The sequence below is a fragment of the Hyperolius riggenbachi genome, chromosome 4, assembly GCF_040937935.1.
Source record: "Hyperolius riggenbachi isolate aHypRig1 chromosome 4, aHypRig1.pri, whole genome shotgun sequence".
NCBI lineage: Eukaryota > Metazoa > Chordata > Amphibia > Anura > Hyperoliidae > Hyperolius > Hyperolius riggenbachi.
Genome location: NC_090649.1, coordinates 291,575,553 through 291,598,629, shown reverse-complemented (window position 1 = coordinate 291,598,629; position 23,077 = coordinate 291,575,553). Strand labels below are relative to the sequence as shown.

The window sequence follows — 23,077 nt, the reverse complement described above, 5'->3', positions numbered from 1 at the left end:
CCAGAGTGGTAGCTACATGAAACACCACTAGAGGGCGCATGTGGCCCTCTAGTGCGATCGTCGCCGGCATCAATAGCAAACAGGGGAGCGCGTATATAACGCGTTCCCCTGTTTGGCTTCTCCTGTCGCCATGGCGACGATCGGCATGACGTCATGGACGTCAGCTGACGTCCTGACGTCATGCGCACTCGATCCAGCCCATAGCGCTGCCCGGAATCATTGGTCCGGGCAGCGCAGGGCTCTGGCGGGGGGGGGCCCTCTTTCGCCGCTGCGTGCGGGCGATCGCCGCAGAGCGGCGGCGATCGAGCTGTGCGCGCGGCTAGCAAAGTGCTGGCTGCGCGCACAGCACTTTGAATGGGGCGAATCGCCCCAGCAGGCCCTGAGAAATCCTCCTGCGCGGCATAGCCCGAGCTCAGCTCGGGCTTACCGCCAGGGAGGTTAAATGAAGAAACAGAAGGATGTGAGGAAGCTTACATCCACAGATGATCCGTGGTTAATTCTCCAAGATGTTTGGAACAACTTACCAGCTGACTTCCTTCACAAACTGTGTGCAAGTATACCTAAAGGACTTGATGCTGTTTTGAAGGTAAATGGTGGTCACACCAAACACTGATTTGATTTAGATTTCTCTTTTGTTCATTTACTGCATTTTGTTGATGAATGATTAACACTTCAATTTATGAAAGCATTCTTTGTTTACATCATTTTTTGTTACACCTGCCTAAAAGTTTTGCACAATACTGTGTATTAAAACACAATTAATAATTAAAAAATAATAGATACATAAATAGATTCATAAAATGCACATGGATTTCATTTAAGGTGGCCAGCAAACATACACCATTATAACTGTGATTCATTATTTTTTTTGGTTTATTACATTTTGTATGTTGTTACTGGCTTAATAAAATTGCCAGTTGTGTTTAGGCTGTTTATCATCCGACAACAAATCATTTGCTCTCTGCAATGTCACACAGCAGAACGAAATGACAGACACACTCAGAGCATCCTTTTTATTCACAATATTTAACAACAGCGCTGATTAATTCCTCATTATTTTTCCACCATAAAGTCCTGATCATGTTTTTCTTGCTCAGCCGTATAAAATTTAACAAGTACACTAACCGTCTGACATGAGGTCAAGCGAGAGCGGCATAAGAAAATGAGGCATTTTGTGAATGCCCACAGGATAATGAGGGATCTAATAATAAAATGGCTCTCTTAAAAAATATACGGCCTCTCCATAATGTAATAAACTTTTTCACAAAGTGCACGGTTGCCACGGAAACCAAGATTATCCCAGCAGGCTCAACATCCTGTCATTTTTTCCTGAATACTAGCTGGTAATATTAGGATTTATTAACAATGTGTCACATTGATAAGGATAAATTGCATATTTTACTCTGGGCATGTAAGTCTTCTTTAAAATGAGATCCTCTTTATCAACTTAGCAGTATAATATGATGTGATTACCAGAAAATTAAAGTCATTTGTCTTGAAGAATGTGACATATCAAAACACTCAATAGAAAGGAAATTGACTTCAGAATGCATTTTTACAATTGCCATTGCACATCTATTTAGTGCTTTTGTTGGGTGATCATTACCATACTGACAAGTGAATGACTTACCTTTGACCACTGAGAAATACTGTTGCCATTGCACAGTGCACCATCAGCTCTTTGATATTATATATATTTTTTATTGTCACCCATATCCAGGATTGGGAATTAGCTCACAGCTTCAGCAATAAACTAAAGTATCTTGTAAAAAGCCTTATATTATCCCATAAGAGATAGTTTTAATCTGAATCATTTAACTTCTGTTTTTTTGTAAACTGCAATAAAATTCCCATTATTTACTTCACTGTTCTTAATCTGTAGACTTCTTTTCTTTAACAAAACTAAAGATAAAGCTGTCATACACATCAAGGAATGCAGCAGGAATTTGTTTATTCTTCTTTGTGTGCTCTTTTTAAATCAGCCTTTTTAACTGTTTAAATGCATATAAACCTTGAGATAACCTTGGATTATTAAAATTATTTTTTTTGGTGTTTAAAGTATTTTTTTTTTGCAATTCTTAGCAATATCTATTATATTGTTCAGTGCACATTAAGGTTATGGGCCTGACTTTATATGATGCCTCAGATTGGAAAACACTGTAAGACACAATTGTTCCTACAACTGTTTTTGGAAGTATTAAAATATTCCTAGTATTAGGTAACAACACATTGCAACTCTCTCCTATGTCATAGTAAGCCATACATTTCAAGCTCCAGCCCAGGGGCCAAATCTGGCCCTCAGAGCCATCAGATTTGGCCCTCAGGTGGTTTTCCCACTTTGCATTACGTTTGGCCCACTTAGGACCACCAGAGAAGCTATATTGGAGGGTAAGCCCTAGATCACCAGGGGAGCCAAAAAGGTAGGGGGAAACCACTAAACACCAGGAAGCTGTATAGGGGAGGGAGGACCACTAAACATCAGGGAATTGTATAAGGGAGGGAGAACAAATAAACACCAGGGAACTGTAAAGGTGAGGGAGGAGGACCACTAGACACCAGGGAACCATATAGGGGAAGGAGGGCGTTCACATGACACCAGGGAACTGTATAGGGGATGGAAGGGGGCCATTAGACACCAGGGAAATTTATAAGGGAGAGAGGTGGCCACTAGTCATTTAGGATGGCCATGACTTGGTCCCAGAACTCAATGTCTGCCCACTTCATATTTCAGTTTTAAACCCCTTTAGTAAATCATTTTTGGGTAGAGTAGTGGTTGTGTAATTGTAGTCACTTGCTTTTACCCAGCATAAGAACTTTTTATGTTAACTATCCTGGTCTCAGCATCAGTAACACTACCTATAAGTATGTATTGTTGTATATAGGTGTGTAACCCCACCCTCCCAGTGATACTTAGACTAGGCTATGATATCACAGCAATCTGCCCAAGAGGACTCTGGGAGACCAGGGCCCATATGCAATTCCCCTTCTCGCCTAAGTTTTCTCCTAGGTGATAATTTCTCTTCTTCTCTTTAAATACATTTTCTGCATTTCACTTTTAAAAAAGTAGCAAAAGTGGTAGAAAAAGTACTGTCAAAATGATTCTGTGTATTTTTTTTGGCTTGCTGGGGGTTTAAAAGGCATTTTATTGACAAGGTGTGAAAATATCAACTTGGAGAAAACTAAGGAGAAAATGTTAATTGCATATGGGCCCAGAAGTTGTTTCTGGTCATGTATCAACAAATCATCCCTCAGTAATGCACCCAATGCACCTTGCCATGCAAATCAAGAATGTAAATAAGGATTAAGGAAGATTTTACAATTAGCAAACATTGATTAAATAATTTATAAAGCAATGTTGTAAAAGCAATTTTAATCATTGTTAGATTAAATAAAGGTCCTCTTTAAGCTCATGCATGTACAAGACCACTGTTGCTCATCTACTAGTTAAATCACTTTCCAGCAGCCCTCAGCAACCTGGGTTTTTGGCAGCTTGTTTCGGGCAGTGCTGAACTGAATACTGAAACACTACCCATCCAGTCCAAACACACACGCATGTGGAAATGGAGAGCATCAGGTGGAACTGTGGACCAGCGCGGCCACCCAAGGACACGGTACATAAAAGAGAGGGTCTTGTTGTACACTAATGTTACGCACTGAATTGGGGGATGAACACGGAATGGAAAGGCAGTTGGAGTACATGGAAGGGAAGCCGCAAGAAAGTTGGCCTAGAGGCAGAAAAAAAATAAATCCAATTTTGATCACACTGGAAAAATACATTAGTATTTTTTTAGCTTTGTGTTTAAAAAAATATCACAGCATTATCTGTAAAGCTAATAATAGATGAAAGTTTGTATATACTTTAACTACTTAAAGCCCGCCCCACGCCAATGGGCGTGGTCGCGGCAGCAGCTCCAGGACCGCCTAACGCCAATTGGCGTCAAGTCCTGGGGCTGGGACTTGCAGGAGATTGCGTGCAGGCTTTACACATTGTACAGTGCTGTGATCAGCAGCAGCGCTGTACTGGGGATAGCCGTGTGACACGGTTGTCCCCTCCTAACTGTCGGTGGTGATCGGCTGTCATAGGCTGAAGCCTATGACAGCTGATCACATGGATTGGCCAGTGGGGAAAGGGGGGGAATATAAACAAATAAAAAAAATAGCAAAATGTATTTAAAAAACAAACATTTATTGAAAAATAAATAAACAAATAAACATCTGGGGGGCCATCTGACCCAACCAACAGAGAGCTCTGTTGGTGGGGAGAAAATGAGGGGGGAATCACTTGTGTGCTGAGTTGTGCGGCCCTGCAGCTTAGCCTTAAAGCTGCAGTGGCCATTTTCACAAAAATTAGCCTGGTCTTTAGGGGGGGGGGGGGGTTCACTGTGGTCCTCAAGTGGTTAAGACGTTCTTATATGTGACAGTCTCAGAAAGCTATTTTGTAGGATACAGTTTGAGGATTGCTCCTGCTTCATTTGTGTCTGGAAAAAAAGAGAATCTGTTTTTTGTTATTTTCCATGCTTTACTCTTTCGATAAATGCTGCATTATTTTATCTGATTAATATTTGTTTTTCAGTTGTCCACATAGACAGAGAAGAAATACATGAAAAACTGCAAGCCAAAACCACACAAAGACGTAAGCAGATGCATGAATACAACATCATGGTTAGGTGCAATCAGCGTAACAAAGAATGGAAATATGTAGTACTTTTCTCAGTAAACGTGCTATTTAATTGATATGCATCTAAATGCAGAATACTCTTAAACAGGAGCTGGAGGCCTCTGTCAGGAACCAGTCACAAAGAAATGTCAGTATGTTTATCAATGAAAGAAATCATGCTGAAGGCAAAAAAGATGTGATCCTTTGATAATTTTGGATTACTGTGTGTCACTTTGATATTTTCCTGTCTCGGTTTTGTAGCTTGAAGACTTTAATACTAGACTCAAGTATACAGTATTAAGACAGGAAATCATTTCATCCTTGGCTAGATCATCTTCAGAAGTCAGTGTAAAGTGAAAAAAAGTAAAAAAATGAAAGAAATGAAAACTACCACATTACAGCCTACTCTTAAAAGTCATAATCTAAGTGATCAAAGTTTCAGCAATTAAATATAGACTGTAGAAATTTAGTTGCAGCTTGACATATCTGTTCATGCCACATCTACAGTATGCTCTTTGCTATCCAACATTTGCTATACTACACTACAAAATATACTGTAGTCTGCATTTCAATGCAACAATAAAATGAATATTATGACAAGATGTATGTTATTCTGAATTTCAAATCCTTGAGAACTCATTGAGTAAGAATAATTTCCCATAATCTGAAGAATAATAGCAGAGCATTGTTGGCTAGGCCAAAGTCCAACATCGTGTCTGTCCTTCAGCAATTGGTAACTAAAGCCACTTAGCTTGAATATTGCAACTGTAATCTTGTTCAACACAACTGAAAAGCACAATATTGCCTTTTTCAGACAGTAAAGACAGGTCATTGCTTTTACCACTTTTCCAAAAAGCAACTTATAATGTATTATTCAAGCCAGGCATGAATCCAGAGCCCAATATTTTAACTTAACTACAGTACTACCTTTAATTACAAAGTTATGTGCTGGAAATGATGACCTTCAGTTACCTCTGGTGCCTTACTTTGATTTACTGGAGTATCCAGTATACAGATCTCTGGGGGGCGGTTCTGCCTTACCTTACTTTAACTAGATGCTTTGTATAACAAAACTGAGAAAGAGGTGAAAGAAAAGGACTAGAAACTGGATTGAATTCAGCTAGCCGTGTGTTTTCCTAGGGTCAATGTGTGAAGAAACATCTGCTCATCATTTTATCTGTTTGGAAAAGCCACTTTTCACTTAGTGGAGTAAAAGCAGCAGTACAAACATCCAGAAGCTGGTCTGGTCTGATGCAGAGGCTGGTTAGGGGGCTGCTTTATGCTGGAAGTACAGCTAGCTATCTAAACAGAGGGAGTTCTAATAATGGGGAACATTTGGCTAGCTATACTGGTGAAGAGCTGACTAATTCTGGGAGCACATCTGGCTACCTATACTCTGGGCGAGGGGGGACATAACTAATACTGGGGTCTTGTCTGGCTATCTAAACTGGGAGCGGGCTAAATAATACTGGAGGAACATCTGGCTATCTAAACTGGGGAGGGGGCTACAAAATATTGTGGGGACATCAAGCTATCTAAACTGGGCAGGGGACTACCTAAAACTGGGTTTCTACATCTGGCTACCTATACTGGGAATAGAGATGACCCGAACAGTTCGCCGGCAAACAGTTCCCGGCGAACTTCCGTGGTTCGTGTTCGCGGAGAACCGCAAACTTTTCCGGAAGTTCTATTCGCCCCCATAGTGCATCATGAGGGTCAGCTTTGACCCTCTACATCACAATCAGCAAGCACATTGTAGCCAATCAGGCTACACTCCCTCCTGGAGCCCCCCCCCCCCCCCCTATAAAAGGCAGGCAGCATAAGGCTTTTCACTCACTCATGTGCCTGCAGTAATTAGAGAAGGAAGAGCTGCTGTGCAGAAACCTATAGGGAAAGCTTAGTTAGGCTCTTGTAGGCTTCTTAGCTTGCTCCTTGCTGATTCTTATAGCTAAAAAGGCAGCCCTCAGCAGCTCTTTTGAGAGCTAATCTTGTTCTTGTGATCTTTGTGTGTGTGTGTGTGTGTGTGTGTGTGTGTGTGTGTGTGTGTTCCACAGACACTTGTGTTGCATAGACAGCCTTGTTAATTCCTACTGTGTGTGCCACTGCCAGGCCCAGCACATTCAGTGACTACCTGTGTGTGTGACAGGTGCACACTGTAATACCCATCACTGCATATACCTACCTGTTGTTCCCTTCAGTGCACTCACCTACCTACGTGAGTACACGCAGTGTCACTGTGCCTGTCCGGTACCTGTCTGTGTGTGACAGGTGCACATTATAATACCCATCACTGCATATACCTACCTGTTATTCATTTCAGTGCTCCCACCTACCTACGTGAGCACACGCAGTGTGATATTTAATACCACCAGTCACTGTACCTGTTCACGGTACGTGTGTGTGACAGGTGCACATTTTTAATACCCATCACTGCATATTCCTACCTGTTGTGTTCAGTGCAACCACCTACCTATCTGAGTGCACGCAGTGTGATATTTAATACCACCAGTCACTGTATCTGTTCACGGTACGTTTGTGTGACAGCTGCACATTTGTAATACCCATCACTGCATATACCTACCTGTGTGTTCAGTGCACCCACCTACCTACATGAGTGCATGCAGTGTGATATACCACTCCGTGCATACCTGTTAACTGCACCTGTGTGACTGCACATTGTATTAGTCAAGTCAGTGCATACCTTTTACTTCATGCCCCCCGATATGGACAAAATGGACAAAACAGGTAGAGGCAGAGGTAGAGGCAGACCCAGAGGAAGGCCACCCGGCAGGTCTGTGCAAGGTCATGCTGATGTGTTTTCGTTCGGCCCTGGACCAAAGTACAGTGCTCAGAAGAAGGCACGTCCCATCAACTCCCAAGATTGTCAGGACGTGGATGACTATTTAACACAGAACACCTCATCTTCCGCAGCCACCAGCGCTACTACAAGCACCACATCCGCTGCATTTGACTCTTCACAGGAGTTATCAGGTTGGGAAATCACTGATGCACAGCCATTATTGTTACAACAAGATAAAGGCGCTAAGCAAGTTACACCACCTCATATGTCTGAGTTAGGCGACACTATGGACATAATGGGCTCAATTCTGGTAGCTCTGTGAGGTAAATATTTTTTTGGTAGGTAAAATACCTCATGAGGTATTTTCCTCTTCTTTTATCAATTCTGAAAGATTTTTCTCCATTTCAGAACATGAGGTAAAACATGTGGTAAAACATGTGGTAAAACATGAGGTAAATGCATAGAGTGAGGTAAAACATGAGATATTTCAGTGGTAAGCCTGCAGCAAATAAGTAATAGTCTTTAATTGTCTTCCATAAGTTAGGATAGTCTTTGGAAGATGTTTTTTTTTTTTTGAGGAGGGAAGATGTTTTTGATTATGTAGCAACCTATGAAAAGTAAATTTATAGGCATCCATTACAAGAAAAAAACAAAAACAAATCCAGCTCATTTACCTTTAGAGGCTGGGGGGAGGGGAGGGGGGTGATAGGAGCACTTTTAGAGGCTGGGGGAGGGGGGGTCAGAGCACTTTTAGAGGCTGGGGGAGGGGTCAACACTTTTAGAGACTGGGGGTGTGAGTACTTTTACTTTTAGAGGCTGGGGGTCTGGAGGGGGGGGTTACAACACTTTTACTTTTAGAGGCTGCTGGGGGGAGGTCTCGGAGCACTTTTAACCAGAGGGGGGGGGGAGAAATCGGTGTTTGCTGCAGTTTTACTTAATTTTTTTTTAAAATAGAGGCTGTGGGTTGGAGCATTTTTACTTTTTTTTCCAACCAGAGGTTGGGGAATGGCAATGTTGAGGGGGGGGGGGGGGGGCAGATGAAGGATTGTACAGGGTTTGGTGCACTTTTTCTTTTTTTAAAACAAAATGGAAGCTGGGGCTGGGGGGATTGTTGGTCAGATCACTTTTACTTATTTCAGCAAAATATGGGGGCCCTGAACACAGAACAAGCTGAAAAGGCTCCATGTTATGAGACTGATATCACAATTCTGTCACAGCACTGCATTTATCATGTGGTAGAGGTAGGTCTAATTATGTGAGGTAAAAGACATGCAAACACGCACCATATTTCACTTCAGAATTCAAGTGTGAGGTATTTCACTACTAAATACCACACATTTTAGTAGAAAATTACCGCATAAATTACCTCATGAAATTACATGAGGTAAAACTTTACTTAAACTACCAGAATTCAAAAGTTGATTTCCCTCATGAGGTAAACCCAATTCCATGAGGTAATCATTTACTAAACACTACCAGAATTGAGCCCAATGTGTGAGGAGGAGGATGATGAAGTACCTGCTGTTGGTGCAGTTTTGGAGGTGTCTGAGGCAAGCGAAGCTGGGCAGGATGATTACGATGATGACGATGATACAGATGCCACGTGGGATCCCAAGAGACAAGATGACCAAGGGGACAGTTCAAAGGGTGAGTCAGAGAGGAGTAGGAGGAGACGAGTTGCTGAAAGAAGCAGGGGGAGCTCGTCATCAGAAACAGCTAGTGGCAGTGTCCGGCGCCATGTATCGCCACCTATGGACAGCCAGCCAACATGCCCTTCAACGTCAGCTGCTAATGCCACCATAACACCATCACCCCAGGGGGGCTCAGCGGTTTGGAAATTTTTTAATGTTCTGCCTCAGATCAGAGCAATGCCATCTGTTCTCTCTGCCTCCAAAAAATGAGCTGTGGAAAAGCCAAAACCCACGTAGGGACAACTGCCTTACGAAGGCACATGCAGAAAAGGCACAAACTGCAAAGGAAAAAGCATCAGAGGAAAAGCAGCACACAAAAGAAAAGCCACCATCCTTCTCCTCTTCCTCCTTCAGGTGCAGCATCTTCAGCCACTTTCTCCCTTGCACTTTCACAGTCACCCTCCTCCACTCTGCCTCTGACCTTGAGCGGTTCCTGCTCCTCTGCCCAGAGCAGCAGTCAGGTGTCCATGAGGGAAATCTTTGAGCGGAAGAAGCCAATGTCTGCCAGTCCCCCCCTTGCTTGGCGTCTGACAGCTGGGTTGGTGGAACTGTTAGCTCGCCAGCTGTTACCATACCAGCTGGTGGATTCTGAGGCCTTCTGTAAATTTGTGGCCATTGGGAAACCACAGTGGAAGATCTCAAGCTGCAATTGTTTCTCTAAAAAGGCGATACCCAAACTGTACCGTGAAGTTGAGAGGCAAGTGGTGTCATCTCTGGCATACAGTGTTGGGTCAAGGGTCCATCTGACCACGGATGCCTGGTCTGCCAAGCACGGTGGTCAGGGCAGGTACATTACTTACACAGCCAATTGGGTCAACCTGGTGAACACTGACAAGCAGGGAGTACATGGCTGTGCAGCGGACCAACTTGTGACACCTCCACACCTTGCAGACAGGCTGCCTGCCACCTTCTCTCCTCCTGCTACATCCTCTTTGCTGTAGTCATCATCCTTCTCCTTGGCTGAGTGGCAGTTCAACTCTACTGGTGCTGCAATCTCCTCGCCAGCTACACAGCCCCAGCTCCACAGGGCCTATGCTGCATGCCAGGTACGATGGTGTCACGCTATCTTAGACATGTCTTGCCTCAAAGCAGAAAGTCACACTGGAGCAGCTCTCCTGGCTGCTCTTAACAAACAGGTGGATCAGTGGCTGACCCCGCACCAGCTGGAGATTGGCAACGTGGTGTGTGACAATGGCAGCAATCTCATTTCCGCTTTGAATTTGGGAAAGCTGACATATGTACCCTGCATGGCACATGTACTGAATCTAGTCATTCAAAGATTTGTGTCAAAGTACCCAGGCTTAGAGGACGTCCTGAAGCAGGCCATGAAGGTGTGTGGGCATTTCAGGTGGTCTTACACGGCCATGGCACACTTTGCCTATATTCAGCGGAGAAACAAGTTGCCAGTGAGACGCCTGATTTGTGATAGCCTGACTCGCTGGAATTCGACCCTCCTTATGTTCACTCACCTGCTACAACAGGAGAAAGCCGTCACCCAGTACCTCTACAACTACACTAGAAGGACACAGTCTGGGGAGATGGGGATGTTCTGGCCCAACAACTGGACACTTATGCAAAATGCATGCAGGCTCATGTGGCCGTTTGAGGAGGTGACAAACCTGGTGAGTCGCAGTGAAGGCACCATCAGCAACTTGATCCCGTACGCTTACTTCGTGGAGCGTGCCGTGCATAGAGTGGTGGATCAAGCTGTGGAGGAGCATGAACAAGAACAGTTACAGGAGGAAGCGTTGTGCGATCAATTCTCATCAGAACCAGATGTTTCCTTAACACTTGCGGCAGCACAGAGGAGGAGGAGGAGGAGGAGGAAGAGTTGTGTGGGTAGGAGGAGTCAGACTCGGATGATGAGGAAGGTGTTTCTTTGGAGGAGGAGGCAGCAGCAGAAGAACAACCGCAGCAGACGTCGCAGGGGGATTTTGCTGCTCAATGTTCCCATGGTATTGTTCATGGCTGGGGGGAGGAGGAGGACTTACCTGACGTCACTGAGGAAGAGCAAGAGGAGATGGATAGTTTTTCTGCATCCAACTTTGTGCAGATGGCATCTTTCATGCTATCCAGCCTGTTGAGGGACCCCTGTATAAAAAAAAACTCAAGGGGAATGAGCTGTACTGGGTGGCACAAAGTGGTGGAGATGTTTCCAATTCATCAGAAGGCAGAAAGGATGCAGCACTTGCAGAACAAGCTGGCAACTATGCTTTACAAAGTGTTTAAGGGTGATGTCACAGCTCAATGCAATAAAGGTACCACTGCCAGTAATCCTTCTCCCATGTCCACGCAGGCAAGGACAGGATGCTCCAGCGATCTCATGGTGATGCAGACATTTTTTAGTCTAATGCCTCGCCTTAGCCCTTCCGGATCCACCCTCCATCAACATCTGGACCGGCAGGTAGCCGACTACCTGGCCTTAAGTGTGGATGTAGACACTGTGAGCAGCGATGAACCCTTGAACTACTGGGTGCGCAGGCTTGACCTGTGGCCAGAGCTGTCACAATTTGCCATCCAACTTCTGTCTTGCCCTGCCTCAAGCATCCTGTCAGAAAGGACCTTCAGCGCAGCTGGGGGCATTGTCACTGAGAAGAGAAGTCGCCTAAATCACAAAAGTGTTCAATACCTCACCTTTATCAAAATGAAGGAGGCATGGATCCCGGAGGGCTACTGCCTACCCGAAGACTAAGTCAGTCCCCACACACAGCCTCTCTGCCTGCACGCCGTGTGACTGCCTGCCCCAAGACTAAGTCGCTCCCCACACAGCATCTCTGCCTGCAGGCCGCTTGACTGCCTTCTCGGCCATCAGCTGCAGGGTCCAGGACACCAGCGGCCCCTATAATAATTTTTCTGGTGCGTGGACATGCCTATACTAAACACATATAAATTGGTCACACAGCCTCATAAAGTATACCAAGTCACATTTATTATATCAAAAAGTTAAGACACCAATCCTCAGACGTGTTTACCACAGGTCAATACATTCCCCAAGTGATCCCCATAAAAACAATAACTGCGGATAACATATATGACGCTGGCTGCGTTTCAAATTGCAACATGCCTGCCTAATGCCTATTTTTTCTGGCTGCACTGCAGCTGCAACAACAAAACAATAGGCATGTACATGTGCCAATTCCCCTTCGTGATCATTTCCTTGCAGCGGTAAAGTGGCTTGTGTATCACAATGAAGCAATGACTGACGGCTATATGAGTACTCTAATTACACTCCCTGATTGATGTATACACATTCAAGATGTTTTAACCCTCTGGGCGATACAATTACATCGCCCAGGAGGGGGCGCAGCACTTTTAATTTTTTTTTTTTAAAATCATGTAGCTAGCCTAGCGCTAGCTACATGATGGCTGCAGTGCAGCGGCATCCCCCCACCCATCCGCCCACCCCCTCCGATTACCTCCGGCGCTCAGCGCAAGCAGGAGATTCCGTTGAGAAGGGGTTCTCCTGCTTGGCTTCCCCCGTCGCCATGGCGACGCTCGCGATGACGTCACTGACGTCATCGACGTCGTGACGTCAGGGGGAGTCCTGATCTACCCCTCAGCGCTGCCTGGCACTGATTGGCAAGGTTGCGCAAGGGGTCTTGGGGGGGGGGGGGGGCTGCGTGGCACGGCGGGTAGCGGCGGATCGGCGGTGATCGGAAGATACATGCAGCTAGCAACATGCTAGCTGTGTGTAACAAAAAAAAAATTATGAAAATCGGCCCACCAGGGTCTAAGAAATCCTCCTGCGCAACATACCCCATGCTTAGCTCGGGATTATCGCCCAGGAGGTTAAAGCACTTTATGCCTCCAATTTAGCATGCAATGTGATTTCTGCCCTTAAAATGCTGCTGTGCTTAAAATCCTGATTTTTCCCTGGGACTTTTGGCGTGTATCCCACTCCCTCCAGGTGTTAGACCCCTTGAAACCTCTTTTCCATCACTTTTCTGGCCAGAATTAATGTTTGAAGTTTTTAATGTTCTCCTGCCCATTGAAGTCTATGGAGGCTCGCGAAGTTTGGTGACCATATGGGCTTGAAAACCGCCATGGCCTTCACTCTCGCCATGGTGCGCACCAGTCCAGCATGGCTGTCACTATACAAACTGCTGTTTGTGGTGCGTTACACAGTGAGTTTGGTGTGTCAGTGTGAAGCAGTACTCTAATTACACTCCCTGATTGATGTATACACATGCAAGATGTTTTAAAGCATTTAGGCCTGCAATTTAACATTCAATGTGATTTCGGCCCTTAAAACGCTGCTTTGCGTCGAATGCAGATTTTTCCCCGAGACTTTTGGCGTCTATCCCACTAATCCATGCAAAAACTCAGATGTTAGACCCCTTGAAACATCTTTTCCATCACTTTTGTGGCCAGCATAAGTGTTTCTAGTTTTCAAAGTTCGCCTCCCCATTGAAGTCTATTGCAGTTCGCGTGAACCGAAGTTTTGTGGAAGTTCTCGTTCGTGGTTTGTGAACCAAAAATCGAAGGTTCAGGCCATCTCTAACTGGGAATGGTACCTATGCAATACTGGGATAGGCACATCTGGCTACCTATACTAGGGCCTTATCTGCTACCTACACTGGGGCAGGCACAATTCAGTGTAGGAGACATACTTTATAACAGGGGTCAGGAACCTTTTTGGCTGAGAGAGCCATAAACGTCACATATTTTAAAATGTAATTCCGTGAGAGCCATACAATAGGTTTCAAACTGGGGCAGTAGGGCTCACATTCCTGTTGCCATGGTGATGTGCATACAGTTGATCCACCTGGCAGTGGAAGTGTCAAACTTGGTTCACTTTGGCTCAATAGGCTGCCTGTAGTGACAGGCAGCCTATTGGGCTAATCAATGTGCAGGGATCTCGTCCTACAAAGTCCCTGGACCTGACAGGGTCCAGAGTGGGACAATTAAAGCAGCCGTTTGTTTGGGGGGGGAGTGCGAGTAAGTAAGTAGTGCATGCTACAGCAGTAGCGTGCCTACTTTGAAAATTTTTCTTGCGCTGCCACACTATGGGCCCCTCTTGGTATGCTTTTTTTCCTTAGAAGTGTATTGTGAAAAAGCTTTTAGTTAAAATGCGTATAGAGGGAACACTGTGCCATAGAAAAACATGGGCATTACTTTGACAATCTTTTTTTTCAGTTTTAACCGAGAGCAAGTGATTACATGTAAAAAGGGCCTAAGCTGCGCTGCTTGAGCAGTGTAGCTTAGTGCATCAACCCCTACTGATTTGCATGTGAGCCAGATGGAGCCATCAAAAGAGCCACATCTGGCTCCCGAGCCATAGGTTCCCTACCCCTGCTTTATAATGTCTGCCTCTAGTTCTGGAGGACTCTAGCCTGGCCCTGTCTAGTACTAGCTTTTCCCAAAATGATTGTTAGGGATTATTTAAGGTTACCTGTACATGGTAAAGACAAGTGCTGTGTAGCTATGCGCTTGGCTCCCGAAGGAGCAATGGGTTTTGTTGACAGGAGTAGCCAGTCAGCAGAAGCCACCACTCTAAAGCCAGCAGTAGCCCTCTGATGGCAGGAGTGGCCACTCTAAAGCCAGTGGAAGCCACTTGCCAGCAGCCAACAATCTGACACCAGCAGTGGCCACTTGCCAGCAGCCACTTCTTTGACACCAGCGGTAGCAATAGACACTTATTACCAGCCACCACTATACCAGCAGCAACTTATTAACAGCTGCCTCTATGCCAGCAACAGTATCAGGAACTGGTTATCAGCTGCCACTGTACCAGCAGCAGCCAGTCTCTAGTTATCAGCTGCCACTGTACCAGCAGCAATAGCAGTCACTGATTATCAACCTCCACTGTACCAGTAGCAGTGGCAGTCACTGGTTATCAGCCACCACTATACCAGCAGCAGTAGCAGTCACTGGTTATCAGCTGTCACTGTACCAGCAGCAGTAACAGTCACTGACTATCAGCCATCACTGTACCAGTAGCAGTAGCAGTCACTGGTTGTCAGCCGCCACTGTACCAGCAGCAGTGGCAGTCGTTGGTTTTCAGCTGCCACTGTACCAGCAGCAGTGGCAGTCCATGGTTCTCAGCCACCACTATACCAGTAGCAGTGTGTCTGCACACTGAAGGGGGTATGCTAACTGCACATGGTATATCACTTATTTCCAGTGGAAATATTTTATTTGACAAAATGTAATAGGCACAGTGTACCTAGGGGCAATCAGCAAAAATTGTGTTTAATTTCACTAGTTTGGCCCCTAGCAATCTCAAGAACGGCCTGTGACATCTGTGATCCAGCTGACTGCAGGCCTCTGCTCATGCCATGTTTCGGGCTGTCTGCCTCCTCCATTGTGCTTCTAGGGCCAGAAATTAATCTCAGGCTAAGATCATGTATTAATATTATTATTAATATTATCATCATCCTCATCATCATCATGGTGTTATTATTTATAATATATAACACCTTTGTTTTTCAAACATATGTCTAATCCAAACAATACATATTATGTTTCAGTTCTTCAGAAAGAAAAACACATAATTGAAGAGAAACCTGCAAAGGCAAAACTCAAAGGTATGCATACAAACATAAAGCACAATTTGGAAAATGTCAGACTCTTATGAGAAGGGTTTTTTCTTTACCCTGTCTCTTCATATGTAAATATCCAACGAGGTGATCTCACAGGGATAGTTCTAAAGATGGGAATTCCCTCAATTCATAATGTCAGCTCTACATAAACTAATGCCAGATAAATTACTTTTCCTTGATATGAACTGGGGAATAAAATGTCAATGTTTAATATTAACATGAGAATGCTAAATTATTTAAAGATACATTTTTACAAGGGTGCATTGACCAAAAACAAATACAAGGCTGTTTTCAAGATTACTTCTCAGTAGCTTCAACAGTGGATGGCAGTTGCTGCAAAGTATCACTTTATTTCAGTATTGGGCTGTTATACAATGTACTTTATCTTTTAGAAAATAAACCGTAAAACAATTCCTTAATTAAGCAATTGGGGGAGGTATTCAGATCTTTGCTATTGCTGAAAGTGTAGGGGGCGTGGGTAATTTTCTTGTAGGTTTGATCTGAATGTGCATGAATCAAGTCCACCATTTTAAACTCTGCAAATTATCAATAAAAGTGACCTATTTTCTCGTTGTAAAACGTATTAACATTTGTCACTCCACTTCCAAATGTAACTAAATATGATGTTTAAATGAGGTCATTTTTACAAAACCAGTACAGATCAGGTTTTGAGAGGACTTTGTACTTTGGTCACAGTGGGACAAGCTGTGCTCTTTTTGCCCATTAAGAATGTTAATGTACAGATTACAGAATATGCTGCATTGTGTCAGATAAAGCGGTGTTACTGTTATACAGTGTAATTGGTAAAACACAGCAGCTTTACACTCATGTCTTAGGTCTGCTGACTTTTCATGCTCCGTCTTTCCAATGCATTAAAAAAGTATGATATAATGAATTGTATGTTTGAACGCATAATTAATAATACATTAGTAGTAAACAAAAGAGTCTCTTATTTTTATTTTTGGTTATACAGCTTTTTTTGTATAACATTGCATTCAGTCATGTTTGCAGTTTACAAACCACACTCTGTATTTTAATCTATAAAACAGAGCAGAGCTAATAACCCTTTGGACCTTCCTGCAGTAAAACCTTATCTCAACCCTTCTCACTGTTTCTTTGTTATTTAAAGAGAACCTGTACTGAGTAAAATTATTTAAAATAAACACATGAGGTAACTTCAAATAAATATTGCATAGTTACCTTGCCATCAGTTCCTCTTAGAAGCTCACCATTTTCTTCTGACAATGATCCCTTCCAGTTCTGACAACATTTTGTCAGAACTGAAATATACCAGTTGCTGTCAGTTATATATCAGTTGCTGTCAGTTACAGCTGAGAGGAGAAATGATGTGTCCATGTTTCCCTATGGCTCAAGTGGGCGATGTTACAGTTTAACTGTGTGCTGACCAGGAAGCTGTTATGGGGTAATGGCTATTTTCAAAATGGAGGACGGAGAATTTCATTGATCACAGTGGACAAACAGGACGCAGGAGAGGAAAAATAGATTGAACAGTAGACTATACAGGAGGTAAGTATGACTTGTGTATGTTTATTTTGACTTTTCATTTTCAGTACAGGTTTTCTTTAAGTGCTTCAGAAAAAAGGAATGTCTTTGACCCAAGTTGGGTGGAAGAGCTCAGAAGAAGCTCTTCAGCATAGATAACAACTGAAGTTTTTTACCTCTTTCTGTACTGGAAACAATATATGAGACTCATATCTGTGCTACTAATGTGTTATTTCTTAGCTGTGCTACACATACAATTTATTATCTCATAAGTTATTTTCACTTCAGGTTTGCTTTAACCCATTCAGGTTCTGTCGTTTTCACGTGAGAAATGTTCACCTCCCATTCATTAGCCTATAACTTTATCACTACTTATCACAATGCACTGATCTATATCTTGTTTTTTCCACCACCAATTAAGCTTTCTTTGGGGGGTACATTTTGCTAAGAGCCACTTTACTGTAAATGCATTTTAACAGGAAGAATAAGAAAAAACGGAAAAAATTCATTATTTCTCAGTTTCCAGCCATTATAGTTTTAAAATAATACATGCCTCCATAATTAAAACTCACGTATTGTATTTGCCCATATGTCCCGGTTATTACACCGTTAAAATTATGTCCCTATCACAATGTATGGCGACAATATTTTATTTGGAAATAAAGGTGCATTTTTTCCGTTTTGCATCTATCACTATTTACAAGTTTAACCACTTCCCGACTGCCTAACGCACAGAGGCGGCCGGGAAGTGGAGCCCTTAAGGACCGGCTCACCCACAGAGGCGGCGGTCCATTTAAGGGCATGGGCGGAGCGATCGCGTCATCCGTGACGCGATCCTCCGCCTCCGCCTGGCGCCGCTCGCCCGCCGCAACATCCCGCCGGCTATACGGAAGCGCCGGCGGGATGTTAACCCCGCGATCGCCGCATACAAAGTGTATAATACACTTTGTAATGTTTACAAAGTGTATTATACAGGCTGCCTCCTGCCCTGGTGGTCCCAGTGTCCGAGGGACCACCAGGGCAGGCTGCAGCCACCCTAGTCTGCACCCAAGCACACTGATTTCTCCCCCCCTGCCCCAGATCGCCCACAGCACCCCTCAGACCCCCCCCCCCTGCCCACCCCCCAGAACCCTGTTTGCACCCAATCACCCCCCTAATCACCCATCAATCACTCCCTGTCACTATCTGTCAACGCTATTTTTTTTTTATCTCCCCCCCTGCCCACTGCCCCCTCCTGATCACCCCCCCACCCCTCAGATTCTCCCCAGACCCCCCCCCCCCAGACCCCCCCTCTGTGTACTGTATGCATCTATCCCCCCTGATCACCTGTCAATCACCTGTCAATCACCCCCTGTCACTGCCACCCATCAATCACCACCCAAACGCAGTGTTTACATCTATTCTCTCCTCTAAACACCCACTAATTACCCATCAATCACCCATCAATCACCCCCTATCACCACCTGTCACTGTTACCCATCAGATCAGACCCTAATCTGCCCCTTGCGGGCACCCAATCACCCGCCTACATGCTCAGATTGCCCTCAGACCCCCCCTTATCAATTCGCCAGTGCAATATTTACATCTGTTCTTCCCTGTAATAACCCACTGATCACCTGTCAATCACCCATCAATCACCCCCTGTCACTGCCACCCATCAATCACCCCCTGTCACTGCCACCCATCAATCAGCCCCTAACCTGCCCCTTGCGGGCAATCTGATCACCCACCCACACCAATAGATCGCCCGCAGATCCGACATCAGATCACCACCCAAGCGCAGTGTTTACATCTATTCTCTCCTCTAAACACCCACTAATTACCCATCAATCACCCATCAATCACCCCCTATCACCACCTGTCACTGTTACCCATCAGATCAGACCCTAATCTGCCCCTTGCGGGCACCCAATCACCCGCCTACACGCTCAGATTGCCCTCAGACCCCCCCTTATCAATTCGCCAGTGCATTAGTTACATCTGTTCTTCCCTGTAATAACCCACTGATCACCTGTCAATCACCTGTCAATCACCCATCAATCACCCCCTGGCACTGCCACCCATCAATCACCCCCTGGCACTGCCACCCATCAATCACCCCCTGTCACTGCCACTCATCAATCAGCCCCTAACCTGCCCCTTGCGGGCAATCTGATCACCCACCCACACCAATAGTTCGCCCGCAGATCCGACGTCAGATCACCTCCCAAGGGCAGTGTTTATATCTGTTCTCTACCCTAAACACCTACTAATTACCCATCAATCACCCCCTGTCACTGCTACCTATCAGATTAGACCCCTATCTGCCCCTAGGGCACTCAATCACCCGCCCACACCCTCAGAATGCCCTCAGGCCCCAGCCCTGATCACCTCGCCAGTGCATTGCTTGCATCTATTCCCCCCTCTAATCACACCTTGAGACACCCATCAATCACCTCCTGTCACCCCCTAGCACACCTACCCATCAGATCAGGCCCTAATTTGCCCCGTGTGGGCTCCTGATCACTCGGCCAAACCTTCAGATCCCCCTCAGACCCCCTTCCAATCACCTCCCCAGTGCATTGATTGCATCTATTTTCCCCTCTAACCACCCCCTGAGACACCCATCAATCACCTCCTGTCACCCCCCTAGCACTCCTATCCATCAGATCAGGCCCAATACAACCTGTCATCTAAAAGGCCACCCTGCATATGACCGGTTCCACAAAATTCGCCCCCTCATAGACCACCTGTCATCAAAATTTGCAGATGCTTATACCCCTAAACAGTCATTTTGAGACATTTGGTTTCCAGACTACTCACGGTTTTGGGCCCGTAAAATGCCAGGGCGGTATAGGAACCCCAGAAACGGACCCCATTTTAGAAAAAAGACACCCCAATGTATTCTGTTAGGTGTATGACGAGTTCATAGAAGATTTTATTTTTTGTCAAAAGTTAGCGGAAATTGATTTTTTTTTTTTTTCACAAAGTGTCATTTTTCACTAACTTGTGACAAAAAATAAAATCTTCTATGAACTCGCCATACACCTAACGGAATACCTTGGTGTGTCTTCTTTCTAAAATGGGGTCACTTGTGGGGTTCCTATACTGCCCTGGCATTTTAGGGGCCCTAAACCGTGAGGAGTAGTCTAGAAAACAAATGCTTCAAAATGACCTGTGATTAGGACGTTGGGCCCCTTAGCGCACCTAGGCTGCAAAAAAGTGTCACACATGTGGTATTGCCGTACTCAGGAGAAGTAGTATAATGTGTTTTGGGGTGTATTTTTACACATACCCATGCTGGGTGGGAGAAATCTCTCTGTAAATGGACAATTGTGTGTAAAAAAAAATCAAACAATTGTCATTTACAGAGGTATTTCTCCCACCCAGCATGGGTATGTGTAAAAATACACCCCAAAACACATTATACTACATCTCCCGAGTACGGCGATGCCACATGATTGGCACTTTTTTGCAGCCTAACTGCGCTAAGGGGCCCAAAGTCCAATGAGTACCTTTAGGATTTCACAGGTCATTTTTGTTTCAAGACTACTCCTCACGGTTTAGGGCCCCTAAACTGCCAGGGCAGTATAGGAACCCCACAAATGACCCCATTCTAGAAAGAAGACACCCAAACGTATTCCGTTAGGAGTATGGTGAGTTCATAGAAGATTTTATTTTTTGTCACAAGTTAGCGGAAAATGACACTTTGTGAAAAAAAAACAATTAAAATCAATTTCCGCTAACTTGTGACAAAAATATAAAAACTTCTATGAACTCACCATACTCCTAACGGAATACCTTGGGGTGTCTTCTTTCTAAAATGGGGTCATTAGTGGGGTTCCTATACTGCCCTGGCATTTTAGGGGCCCTAAACCGTGAGGAGTAGTCTTGAAACAAAAATGACCTGTGAAATCCTAAAGGTACTCATTGGACTTTGGGCCCTTTAGCGCAGTTAGGGTGCAAAAAAGTGCCACACATGTGGTATCGCCGTACTCGGGAGAAGTAGTACAATGTGTTTTGGGGTGTATTTTTACACATACCCATGCTGGGTGGGATAAATACCGCTGTAAATGGACAATTGTGTGTAAAAAAATCAAAAGATTGTCATTTACAGAGGTGTTTCTCCCACCCAGCATAGGTATGTGTAAAAATACACCCCAAAACACATTGTACTACTTCTCCCGAGTACGGCGATACCACATGTGTGGCACTTTTTTGCACCCTAACTGCGCTAAAGGGCCCAAAGTCCAATGAGTACCTTTAGGATTTCACAGGTCATTTTGAGAAATTTCGTTTCAAGACTACTCCTCACGGTTTAGGGCCCCTAAAATGCCAGGGCAGTATAGGAACCCCACAAATGACCCCATTTTAGAAAGAAGACACCCCAAGGTATTCCGTTAGTAGTATGGCGAGTTCATAGAAGATTTTATTTTTTGTCACAAGTTAGCGGAAATTGATTTTAATTGTGTTTTTTCACAAAGTGTCATTTTCCGCTAACTTGTGACAAAAAATAAAATCTTCTATGAACTCACCATACTCCTAACAGAATACCTTGGGGTGTCTTCTTTCTAAAATGGAGTCATTTGTGGGGTTCCTATACTGCCCTGGCATTTTAGGGGCCCTAAACCGTGAGGAGTAGTCTTGAAACGAAATTTCTCAAAATGACCTGTGAAATCCTAAAGGTACTCATTGGACTTTGGGCCCTTTAGCGCAGTTAGGGTGCAAAAAAGTGCCACACATGTGGTATCGCCATACTCAAGAGAAGTAGTATAATGTGTTTTGGGGTGTATTTTTACACATACCCATGCTGAGTGGGAGAAAGATCTCTGTAAATGGACAATTGTGTGTAAAAAAAATTAACAAATTGTCATTTACAGAGATATTTCTCCCACCCAGCATGGGTATGTGTAAAAATACACCCCAAAACACATTATACTACTTCTCCTGAGTACGGCAATACCACATGTGTGGCACTTTTTTGCAGCCTAACTGTGCTAAGGGGTTCAAAGTCCAATGAGCACCTTTAGGCTTTACAGGGGTGCTTACAATTTAGCACCCCCCAAAATGTCAGGACAGTAAACACACCCCACAAATGACCCCATTTTGGAAAGTAGACCCTTCAAGGTATTCAGAGAGGGGCATGGTGAGTCCGTGGCAGATTTCATTTTTTTTGTCGCAAGTTAGAAGAAATGGAAACTTTTTTTTTTTTTTTTTGGTCACAAAGTGTCATTTTCCGCTTACTTCTTTCCAAAATGGGGTCATTTGGGGGGTATTTATACTATCCTGGAATTCTAGCCCCTCATGAAACATGACAGGGGGTCAGAAAAGTCATAGATGCTTGAAAATGGGAAAATTCACTTTTTGCACCATAGTTTGTAAACGCTATAACTTTTACCCAAACCAATAAATATACACTGAATGGGTTTTTTTTAATCAAAAACGTGTTTGTCCACATTTTTCGTGCTGCATGTATACAGAAATTTTACTTTATTTGAAAACTGTCAGCACAGAAAGTTAAAAAAATCATTTTTTTGCCAAAATTCATGTCTTTTTTGATGAATATAATAAAAAGTAAAAATCGCAGGAGCAATCAAATAGCACCAAAAGAAAGCTTTATTAGTGACAAGAAAAGGAGCCAAAATTCATTTAGGTGGTAGGTTGTATGAGCGAGCAATAAACCGTGAAAGCTGCAGTGGTCTGAATGGAAAAAAAGTGGCCGGTCCTTAAGGGGTAGAAAGCCCTAGGTCCTCAAGTGGTTAAAATAAAAAAATATAGAAATATTTCATCTTTACATTGATATTTAAAACGTTTAGACCCTTAGGTAAATATTTACATGTTTTGTTTTTTTTTATTGTAATGTTTTTTTTTTATAGTAAACATTTTATTTGGGTAGTTTTGGGAG

The 23,077-nt window shown here is 44.1% G+C and overlaps 1 protein-coding gene across 50 annotated transcripts in view; it reads left to right on the top strand.

Moving 5' to 3' along the window:
• The window catches only part of LOC137503854 (titin homolog), a 1,065,379-nt gene that overhangs the window by 206,351 nt on the left and 835,951 nt on the right, over positions 1-23,077 (top strand). For 49 of the 50 annotated variants that reach the window (XM_068231415.1, XM_068231409.1, XM_068231435.1 and 46 more), the window contains 2 exons: positions 4,574-4,633; positions 15,619-15,675. In XM_068231415.1, coding sequence (XP_068087516.1) covers positions 4,574-4,633; positions 15,619-15,675 — 117 coding nt within the window. The remainder of the gene's footprint in view (positions 1-4,573; positions 4,634-15,618; positions 15,676-23,077) is intronic. The other variant, XM_068231432.1, reaches the window with a different exon arrangement.